Source organism: Epargyreus clarus, unplaced genomic scaffold (assembly GCF_041222505.1).
Source record: "Epargyreus clarus isolate Ecla_fem2 unplaced genomic scaffold, WU_Ecla_fem_2.2 ptg000024l, whole genome shotgun sequence".
Taxonomy (NCBI): domain Eukaryota; kingdom Metazoa; phylum Arthropoda; class Insecta; order Lepidoptera; family Hesperiidae; genus Epargyreus; species Epargyreus clarus.
The window spans coordinates 5,719,660-5,731,941 of record NW_027332231.1 but is presented as its reverse complement, the minus strand read 5'-3'; the positions used below and the strand labels follow the sequence as shown (position 1 = coordinate 5,731,941).

The 12,282-nt window shown below is 33.8% G+C and overlaps 1 protein-coding gene across 2 annotated transcripts in view; it reads left to right on the top strand.

Annotated features, from left to right (window-relative positions):
- Positions 1–12,282, top strand: part of Src42A (Tyrosine-protein kinase Src42A) — an 82,043-nt gene that overhangs the window by 61,956 nt on the left and 7,805 nt on the right. For both annotated transcript variants that reach the window (XM_073086803.1, XM_073086802.1), the window contains exon 3: positions 133–296. In XM_073086803.1, the coding sequence (XP_072942904.1) occupies positions 133–296 (164 nt within the window). The remainder of the gene's footprint in view (positions 1–132; positions 297–12,282) is intronic.

The following is a 12,282-nucleotide window of genomic DNA, read 5'->3' as shown; positions in this document are numbered from 1 at the left end:
TATGAAAAACTTCACGAACCATTGGTTTAGAAATACCGACCAATTCAGAAATCAACTGTATCTGTTGTAATGCCGCTATGTATTTCCTTATTACCACTATTGTTTTTTAATCAAAGTGTGTCCTTCCGGCAGTACGGGACGGCGACACGGTTAAGCACTACCGCATCAGGCAGCTGGACGAGGGCGGTTTCTTCATCGCGCGGCGCACCACCTTCAGGACCCTCCAGGAGTTGGTCGAGCACTACAGCAAGGACGCGGACGGTCTCTGCGTGTCGCTCAACAAGCCGTGTGTTCAGGTCAGTTTTATTTCATGTTTTCTGTTCGCTTCCACTCTTAACACTACGATACGAACCGGCCATGATGTTGTGTAGAGTATGGCCTAAAATAAATTACTTATATAAAACGGTGGTAGAACAAGTTATGTCCGATCGGGATGGTATCACAACCACTGCGTAAAGCAAGTCGTGCGTTTCGGTTGAAGAGTGTGATGTGCATGTGGCTAAGAACATAAAGGCTAAAAAAACCTAGAATCCAGAACAGGAATATAACTTCATCATTTAAGTTGTCATACCTTCTAACTCACATTCTTCTATGCCAGGTATATTAGCCATTCCTCCAAATGATGGCCTATTCACATTGATTGTATGTTATACAAACTATACCTTATACACACTAATTGAAATTATTTTTAAAAGTATATTTTAAAAATCCAGTAGTGCGTCTTTCTTGTACTTTAAATTTAAGCCCTTCTAAGTTCAGATAACTTGTATTTGCAGTTTAGTCTAGACGCGAGGGAGTTGACCTCCCAAATCCCGTTCGGTGTCTGCAAAAAATAAAGGATCTTTAGTTGGTGCTTTGTTGAGACGTTTTATTTTTTCGCGATCGCGAGCGTATGGCATTTAAATGTCATATCTATGTCCTTTATAAAAGGTTCGCCTCAAGTATTGTATAATTAGCTGTTCTTTTTAAAATCGCTGTCATTAGGAATATATCATAGTAAGTTTCTTTTTTTTATTTCTATTTAAATTATCGGCTAATATTATTATGATAATTCACTAAAATCTGTGAATAATAGTTTAGTATTATCCTATTTATACTATGATTACGTTGTTATACTAGAAGGGTTACATAATAATAATAACTTATCAAGTATTGGTAATTTTACAAGTAAATATTCTTAAAATCTAACGAGATCTTGTTGTTCCATGTAATAATATTTTCAATTTCATTGATCATACATACTAAGCCAAATATAAACAGGTAATATCAACAAGGTTACAGACTAATATTCATCCTGTCGAATGAAGATTTGTTGTTCTTTTTGTGTTATTGTCGAGGTTGATTAATGAAACTCCAGATTAATGAGCCGTGTCATTAATATAATGAATAGGGTATCTAAATAACGAATAAAATTGTACAATTGTGGATATAATACTGTCAAATCAAGGTCGCGAGTTCGCCTTAAACCGTGTTATTTATTATTACGAACGGGCATAAATTGCAAAACTCAATATCGGCCGAGCAATAAAATTTATGGTTTTCGATGGACACTTTTGTGCGTCGCGTGAGAAATATTACGAGGCATTGAACGGTCGCGCTTGAAATTCACAGAAGGACCGACGCTTTCCTGGACATTAGCTAAGGGCGTGTTCATATATGAAGTGACCTTTATGACGATTTCCCAAAAAGTGTCCCAAAAAGTCGCAGCATTTTCGGTTGACATCTTAAGTTCAGTTCACATCTACAGACACCGTACGTGGCACATGTCTGTTACCGTTGCTGCTTATACATCTATCGAATTACGAAACATTTGAAAGACGCGCGTACTCTCAATGATTTTCTCTAACGGCGGTCTGTGAATGGCTGTCGGCTGACTGACGTTAGATATGAAAATTAGTGTCTGAGCCGTGTCTGCGTTCTGGTAGATATTAATCGTGCTTTAATACAGTGCGAAGTACGCGTTCATCTTATCATATTTCTTTTGACAGTTATTACGCATTATTGAAACGGTACCTTCAATGTGGCTACCTCAATAATGATTGCACCAAAGTTGGTCTCGTCCGCATTTCTCAAACTGCGCCAAGATATTTTATCGCGATAAAGTCGAGACTGGCCCATACGTCATTTTAACGATACAATCTCAGTCGCATACCCAGATATGGCATATTTGGGCATACATTAGCTAATGCCCTCGACATTGCCCGTCATGTCAATATTTAAATACTACTTAATGTTCTTAATTTTAATATCATTTTGAAGTGTAGTACCTACTAAAACTTAGAACTTAAAGCCTGACGCCTAGAACTTATGCCTTTCTTATTAGAGTTTCATTAAAACTGGGTCTACAAACAACATAACTTAGCTTTAAACATACATAATAATGTTTTATCTCTCTCCAGTTTTGTGCGATTACAAATAAAAAATGGCAATACTGCACAAATAAAAATCGTTGTGTGAACACATCCTATACCGTATGGCATTTAACTCGAATTTCACTCAAAAGTAATTACGTTTGCTGTCATTCGAAATAACACCGCATTGAACACGGTTCAGTTAACAGAAGTTTAGTTGGTTATTAAATGGAAAATTACTTAGAAATCCTTACATTAATTAATTTAAACTTTTTTTGCTTCCTGTTGGTTATTTGTTTTGTACATTATTAATGACAATTTAGTATGTCTTTGGCCTTGCCAGTGAAGATGTATTTTGGTTACAAGATTAATTTAAATTATTTTATTTAATTTTAAATCTAAAGTGCTTTGTACTCTACTACTTATTGAACACTTAATTTAAGTACTCATCATTTATAATATTACCATATTAATAATGCATAATTATGTTTCCCGGTAACAATAGTTACTTACCTACAGTTAGCCTCGATCGTGTATACCTATGACACTTATTATAGAAATTGTTCATACTATAATTATAAATTAATTAAATAATACAGATATCATAGTGGTTGCTGGAAATATATTTATTTAATCATAACATAAATGTAGAACATAATGTATAAAAGAAGGACTACAGTACAAAAAAGCACCTGTCGTCGACTGAGCAATCATCTATATGCTATTTTTTATCGCTCGGAGCTCAGCGCGTCGATATAATTGCACATTGTTTATGTAACTAGTATTTTATACCTACCCGAGTCCCTGTGTGACTCATGTATTGAGAAGAATGTCCTGGAAACATTCTTGAAACACTTGGAATTATTAATGGTATCAGAATGTTTATCTAAGTCGGAGCTGCGATTATTCTTTTAACCACAGGATTGTTCAATGTTCATTGCATAATTTGTATGTATTACAATTGGTCCTAAAGGCGTAATGGTTCTAATATGGATAAACTATCGTAATTATTTCTTTTAAACGAATTGATAGTTCTGTGGAATCCTTAGCAGGAGTCCAAGGAGCTGTAATTTTTTTTTATTAAAGAACTAAAATATAAAATGATAAAAATACGTGTTTTGTGGAGTGCCATAAGTTGTCCTTTTTAATTATATTCATTATGATAACAACACAATTATATTTTCTGAAAATGACAACTTGCGGCTTATTCGCAATTTTTTCAAAAGACACCTTTTAAAGATTGAATAGTTAGATCCGATGGGCGGATAAATGAACTATGTATGCTTTGTAGGCCTATTAATTACTGGGCGTTAAACATTATTATAATATATTATGTATTAGGTTATGTGAGTTATCAATACTTAATGCTTATTAATTCTTCTAGACTCACCGCAAATCCCAATGTTTGCGCAAAATTAACCACTTTGTAGTATCAACTTGTACAAAAGGCACATTGTTATGTCGTTTAAAACACGTGCAAATTCCTATCCGATAGAAATGAACGAGAATTAGCACACAGGCACGTAGGAATAACTAATTATGTATAATCTGTATAGAGATTCTTATTTAATGACTGCGCGGGTGTACGTAACGCTTTATGCGTTTTAGTTATTTATTTGCAATGACAACGCCGTATCATTATTATAAAGGTCGGTGCATACTGTTCTATGAATTAGCATAATATATAGATTTAGCATAAGTGTTTTTTTATATACAAATACTTAGGAAATAATAGGATTTTTGCAAATTCAAGAGGTGATTTCTTCGTACTTCAAAGTTATTGCAATTATGTGCACAACATACATAGTATTTACCTATGCTTTTCTCGTCATTATTATTCGAAAGAAATCTCTCAAAAATGTAATATTAAATGTGGTAAACCACAAACCACGATTTGAATTATTGCATCTAATATGCAAAATGATCTTCTGACCCAAACTGTTATAAAGGTGGATACAAACAGTTTGCTGTATTATTTTCTTAATATGCAAAGTTAACAGACGCTGACTCATACTTGAAGTGCGTCCTGTATCTAAGCCAAGTCGTCTGCAAAGTTTTTCCTCCTTTATATTTCGCATAGGTTAATGCACGCCTATGCAGTTTTTTATTTATACGCAGAAACGCAATAAACGCTAGCCTGTGTAGCTCATTACTTTCCATTGAAAAGTAAAAATGTTTATGTATTTATTTATTGTTAATGTTTTGTACGCCGTGAAAATAAGGAGTGCTTGAAATAACTGATATTTTTATTTAACTATTAGGCACATAGGAGACAACTGTTTAAATCTAAACCTAACCTATTTGAAGGTGGTAGAACCCTTTATAGTTCGACTCCAGTGGCACCACCGCTACTCCTATTTCTACTTCATCTGTGTTAAGTGCTGCTGTGTTCTGGTTTGAAGAGTAAGAGTAAGGGAGACATACTTATCTGAGGCGTTCCAGCTTAGTAATTAGTGATAGCGGCGCTACTGTGGCCGACCTCAGGTAGGAATATCTAATCCTATCTGGGGTTGACCTCATAGGTGACAACACATCTGCGATCGGCTTCACATAGAAATCTCGTTTTTTTGTAGTTCGTTACAAATGGACAGAAGTAAATTCCTACTCGAATCTTAATTATTTAATCTATAGTCGTCACAATTTAATAGGCCCATTTTGACATATGCCATCCTAATGTCAATAATGTTGTTAACCAACTTTTTAGTAGGCAGTTTACGAACACGTGACAGCTAGAGCTTGCGGCTTCAAAGCATTCGGAAGAAATGATAATGTAATCGATTTGTCGTAAAAATCGGTTTCTTTGGTTATCGAATTGTATATCACATGCTTAGAGCCTAGCGATGGCATGTGTCAAAATGGGTCTATTAAATTGTGACGACTATACACGTTAATTTTCCTTGTAATTAGACACACGCCTAAGACCGCTTGCACTAGTATATCGTGTGTTCTCGTCTTAAGTTACAGCGTCCACAACGCGGCGGTGTTTCCACATCGTTATGCAACAATGAATAATATACTAATAAGTGATAAATACTTAAAGATTTTGCACTCCAGTTTCGCGATCGACGGAGTCAAGGCTCTACGTGACCCCCGTTTCGATATAGGCACAACTCTATACCCAATCGCTCTTGCCAAACTGAAGACAACCTTCTGGCATGTCAATGAACCATATATCGAAACGAATTGTATAGTTCATATCCAGATGTCGTCTTTCATACGGTACAATAAACCTGTCTTAGAAAGTTCATTTGATAATATTCATAAAAACAAGCTTTTTACTCGTGTACTATAAAGAATGAAATTTGTTGCACTGTCAGCGAAGCGATATGAGTATTCTAAATTTCAGCTTAATTGGTTAATTTTACCTTTTTAAACATTTTGTTGCAAGATCCATACATGCAGTGGCGTAGCTACCTAGGGGCTAGGCGGGGCAGTGCCCCGGGGCCCTCAAACTCAGGGGGCCCTCGAACCCTTACCAGAAATCTCGATCGAACGGAACTTTTGGAAATTTCTCCCATTTTCAAAATAAATATGAAATGTTGCAACCCCACTTTAAACATGACAACTCAGTTGAAAGTAATTTAAAAGTTATGCCTAGAGAATTCCCCTAAATTCTTTCTGTACTAGTAATTAGTTTTACCTCAACTAACTCAAGCATGGACTGTTCACCAATCATGCAAGGAAATAATGAGCAAATATGGAGTGCTAGAATGCGACCTAACGGAAGTATTCCACCGTGGGGCCCCGGCGTTGTAAAATAGGGCCTCCCCCTCTCTCCGTGGCTGCCGTAAGAACCGGCTAAGGGATATGGTGCAGACCACTTATGCACAAATGTGAATTGTTTGCAGACATATGTTTTTTTTGTGTTTATTTGTTAGTATATTGCGGTTTGGTAGACATATACGAGTATATATATAAATGAATAAATGTATTGATCGGCATGTTAATGCGCAATCGTATCAAATCGGGGTGCGCCGACACATGGACCCTTAATTTATTTAAGTAAGTAATGTTATGTGACAAATTAAAGGAAAAGGAAAATTTTGATGAAAATACGTATTTTTTCATACATTTGCATACTAATCCTTAAGGATTATACATAAATATATACATAAATATATTAGGTTATACATAAATATACATAAATATAACGGACTCATTAGCGTCATAGGATCCTATCCAATCGTGGTCCTATGACGCTTTGATCTGCCTATTTTAAGAACAAAAGTCCCTACAGTGAAACATTTTTGATTTATGTGGAAACGTTATACTTTTGCGGAAACTAAAGCTAGGAAAAATTGTAAATAAAATAGTTATTTAGTCAGTTAGGCCCGACCTTTATATGATAAATCCTTGACGATCCTATTTCGTTTTATTAGCTAAACCTACATCCAGTATTTATTGTAATTTATGTTGTTACTGTTTAATATTTTTATTACCTGCACTGCACAAAAAAGGGCTTAAATAGCTTAGCATTTATAAAGTATTTGTATATTTCATATTTTTGTTTGATAAAACCTAATCAGTTTCCATAGCAGTGGGGCCCCATTTTTTTATTTGCCCCAGGGCCCTTGGTTACCTAGCTACGCCACTGCATACATGTTTATATAGAAAGTAAGTACCTAATAAAATTTTTACAAAAATGTGTTAAACTATTTAAAGGACTTCGTTATTACTTTAAATTTTATACTTCAACGGAAAAGCCGGATACTTATTTGCATATTATATAGGTATGTTCATTGTGCGTACGTCTCTCTGTCCGTCTTCAGTCTGTCCAATTTTTAGGTTAGACTGACGGGTAGAGAAATTCAACTACGGTCAGGTTTATAAATAAGACGTGATGATCAATCATCGTGTCATTCGGACATATCTCAACAGGTAATAATATAGGTACACATACTTTATCCTCTTGGGCAACTAACCTAAAAATGGATCTGGCTGAATTACTTTCCTTAGTTCTCTGGTGTATCAGATATATCCTCAATAATGACGCATCACATATTCGAAGATTCGTTTGAAATAGGATTTATTCCTTTTAAGATTTTCTGTATAAAATTATAGGGTACAGCTGATGATCAAATAGTACCTATACTTTTGGAGAAGATTAATATCCGTTTTTTCTTATGTATCCCTAAACATTTATGAGTGAAGTAGAAATATAAAAATATCAGTGTAGGCGTGCGAATATGTGGTAGGTTATTAAAGAGGCAGGTAAAAGCTTATTACATAATAAAACAGCAAAATCCGTGTCCAAATCTTATTATGTGTTAATATGCGATATCCGCTAATTTCCAGATTACCGAATACCTCGGATAAAATATTTCGATAAGATAAAAACCGGATTATAATTTTATTAAGCGTATCATATGGTAAAGCTTAGTTTAAAACTTTTAACTGTAAAATTTAATAGTTTATAATATGCATAACCGATTTGATTATTGATTTTGTGGCTTAAATAACAAATAAGATGACTTACGATACCGGCGTTAAGTAAATATTATGTTAGATTGAACCGGAATACGCAGTTTACTGAAAGTCATTAGAGTGGAAATAAAGCTTAAATTTCTCTTCGTACATCTGGCTCGCAATAACGTCATTTGCGATAATAATCATATGGATTTCCTGATTCTTACAGCTAGAAATAGATGTTGTTAACTTTTTTTATTTACTTAGATCTTCTTCCTCCGACATACGAAGAAATCTGTAGTGGTTTTATTTTAAACTAGTTTTTGCCCGCGGCTTCGCCCGCGTTTAGGAGAAAATAATATGACATACTAACATATATAAAACTGAAAATTTGTACCTTCATTGAAAAGACAGTAGCGCCGTCTGGCGAAAATTGGTCGTACCAACTCTGAAACCTTCGTGGGTTCATGGACAACAACTTTGCTAGATCATCACTTGAAACCTTCGTGGGTTCATGGACAACAACTTTGCTAGATCATCACTTGATCAAATGCATAGTTTACGATTCAATCCTTACTAATATCGCTTAAAAAAATTGATTGTTTTGGTCCAAAATATCTTTTCTCCGATTAATCGATCTTAGATCGCCATCCCTAGTTCCCGTGGGATTTCCGGGATAAAAAGTATTCTATGTCCTTTCTCGGGTCTCAGACTATTTTCGTACAAAATTTCATTGTAATCGGTTCAGTGGTTTAGGCGTGAAGAAGAGACAACCAGACAGACAGACAGAGTTACTTTCGGATTTATAATATTAGTAAGGATTGTACTTTTATTGTAGAATTCTAAATGACATCCGCTTTACTCCTTAAGGCACACCGCCTTTTGCATGCCATCGCCTGACTGTTGTTGATTAGGCTATCAAATTGTTACTTGAGCAACCGATGTCCGGCCCTTGATTATTATTTTTAAGAGAGAAATCTGCCAACGATACGGCATAGATGCATAGGTACGCCGAATAACTTTTGAAAGTCGCTTTGAAACCAATGAGTGGTCATCCAAATACTCCAGTTTATATATAAGTCGCGAGTTACATTCGGGAACTATTGTCCGCCGACAGACTATTTTTTATTGTTCAATACTTTCATATTGATCTAAATTATGTCATCGTTAGTCTTTATCGGTTTGTGAGTCAACCGTCTTATCGGTCCTCTCATTCATGCAAATTCAAATTGCATGAAATTAGATGCATTGTCACGTACTTTAACATATTAAAAGTGTAATTTGAAAAACAATTGTTTGACTTATTGCTTGTAGTAGTAGAAAAATATCAGTTCTAAGTAAAACACGTAATCCTCATGATGTAAGGTAAAGAATTATCGGTACCGTTGAAGAAGATGCAAATATTCTTAAAATGAGTACCTACTGCTATGTGGGAGGAAAAGTTATCTGATTATAGCCTATACTAGGAAAAGTTATAGCACTCTTGTACTAGTTAATCTGAAGGCTACATACCAGCCATCGTGCTTCGTCACGACAAAAGGTTAGCCTGAATCTTTTTGTTCTAGATTGCTGCAACATCGATTAGATTCACGGTACCCTTATTATTAGTGTCATAAAACATTATACTGCTTAATAAATACTTATGTATATTTATCGGTCAAGTCAATGATTTAAATTTAACCTGGAGATTACTAATTTTGTTTAACATTTTCATGAATATGATAATCGCTGTGGAACATTAAAATATTTAAAACGCTAAAAAACAATTATAACGCCATTACGTTAGTGTGTTAAAATTAAAATGATACTTGAAGTGATTATAATATTTTTTCCATTCTCATTGAAAATAAAGAATAATTTGTTCTTGTCTTAATTATTAACTCGTTTACGTTGATTATGCTCACGCGTTAAAAATATGTGAGGTTGGTACTCTAATAGAATTTTAAATATTGTGGAATCTAAAAAAAATAACAATTTACTACTCACATAGCATGCAACGTGTGGGGAAACAACATTATATGCATAATCGTACACGTGAATACATAAATAACAAACTATGTAAATAACGGGCATTGCTTAAGGTCTGCAATTAGACCAATTCCATTGACAGTAGTCATCAATGACAATAACACGTAGATGAATGTTTTTATAATTAACTAGCCGACCCGGCAAACGTCGTGTTGCCATATAAATAAAAAAATGTTAAGGGTGAACAACCCTTATCACTTAGGGGTATGAAAAATAGATGTTGGCCCATTCTCATAGATACCGGATAAGCACAAAAAATTTCATCAAAATCGGTCAAGCCGTTTCGGAGGAGTATGGCAACGAAAACTGTGACACGAGAATTTTATATATTAGAAGATAGATTACGGTCACATTTATTTTATTTGTATGTTATTTTGTCAACGATCTTTAAAATTCAAGATAATTTTATGTAACTACAATATATTTATTTGAGATACAGATATTTTAAATGCAGCTCAAATATTATTTTAGATATTCAAAATCTGTTGTAAAAAAATAAATGATAAATTTATTTGCGGCAATAACCAGGCATTTTCTCCCAATCTATACTTCTATACTAATACTAGCTGACCCGGCAAACGTTGTGTTGCCATATACATTAATAAATGTTAAGGGTGAACAACCCTTATCACTTAGGGGTATGAAAAATAGATAGTAGCCGATTCTCAGACCTACTAAATATGCATATAATTTGGTGAAAACCGGTAAAGCCGTTTCGGAGGATTACGGTAACTAACATTGTGATACGAGAATTTTATCTATACTAATATTATAAAGAGGTTTGAGTGTTTGTTTGTTTGTATGGAATAGGCTCTGAAACTACTGGACCGATTTGAAAAATTCTTTTACCATTATAATCCTTGATTATCCGCGATGAACATAGGATATAGAATATTTCCAAAAGTGTTAGGGATCTGTATGAAAACTTCGATATTGTAATCAAATGTCGCGACGGGTCGCTAGTTATTATATAAAATAGTTCTTTCTGTGACTAACTCAGGTCCTATTCTAAAAGTTATTCTAAGCAGCATGGTATCGGTTTCAAATTAAATGACTCTGTTTCTTTTCACCCTTTCCATCTTGGATTGTATCCAAAGAATAGAAATCAATGTTTTTCTGCAACTTCCACAAACCAAGCGTTTCTGTAGGGAACTATACCTATACTATATTTTGTTGTAAGGATCATGGATTAGTACGCTACTATCTCTTATTTATTTTTAATATAAATAAATAAATATAGTAAAATTCCATAAAACTTTTTGCAGCTAGGCATATTTACAATATTCAACAAATACTTCGTCAAAATAAATAAATGACGTAAAATCATTACTGGTCTTGTTAATGAGCTATTGTTCAAGCCTAAATACGTTCACTTATTAACAATTGATTTTATAGAGCACATGAAATGCTTTTAAATAATGTATTGTTATCATAGACCTCACGTCATTCAATTTATTGTCTATTGATTAATAGTAATGAGTACATGAGTATATTATGTTGGAAATTCGTAGGTATTCTAATTATGACGAAAAAAATCCTGTTATCTTTATTATCGTTCATTGACATTCCTTTAGATATACCAGTAATATAATTAACAATTATGAATATACGTAAATTTTGTCCGTGTAAGTTCGAAGTAGATCATGTCTAGTAAGCAAATATTGTCAAATGTGGATCGTTTGTGGACAAAACATTGGATAAATTTAATGTACTAGATACTTAAGCTACACACACCTGAAACGCCTTAAGCTCATAAATAAGTACATACGCGTTGGGTACCCGTTGTATTAAGGAGTAGGTTTATTAGATTAAGTTGTCTAGTAAAGTTCCTGTAAGCAATGGTTCCAGCAAGCGGAGCCGTAGCAATAACTGCTCATGAATAAAAATAGTGTTATTGTCCACGTTCTTGTAATTTAGTTGCAATTTACTGCATTGTTTCCATTACACCACACTTACACAGAAGCGGTACCGTACGTGGAAACTCTTCAATAATTTATACGCCACATCGTAATTCAATAGGGAAGATTTGTAACTTATCGCTAGAAAGAATTATATAGCGCAATTCCTATAAAAATAACACGTCAATTATAAATAATAATTGTAATTGTTGTTATTGATATTTAATAACCAATTAAGTTAAGAATCGCCAAGAAATACCTATATAAATAAGTATACCCTTATGTAAGTGAAACACATTTTATTAATTAACTTATACTCAGACTTCTGCTCAGATTGTTTCATTGTTAATAAGAATTAATGGATATTATTAAGGAAATTACTGCCTAAAATTTCGACATAGAAAACTACGCAAAATATAATCGTAATCTTAGAAATATTTGGTTACAATCGAAAAATTAGATAATCGAGAAATGATATATTTTGGTAGGTAAACATTATTTTTTTTTGTATTAAGATTAATTATTACTAACCGACATCCTATAATCCGACAAATATGTAATATTTTTTCTTAAAATAATTTTGTTCTAAAGTTATTTTC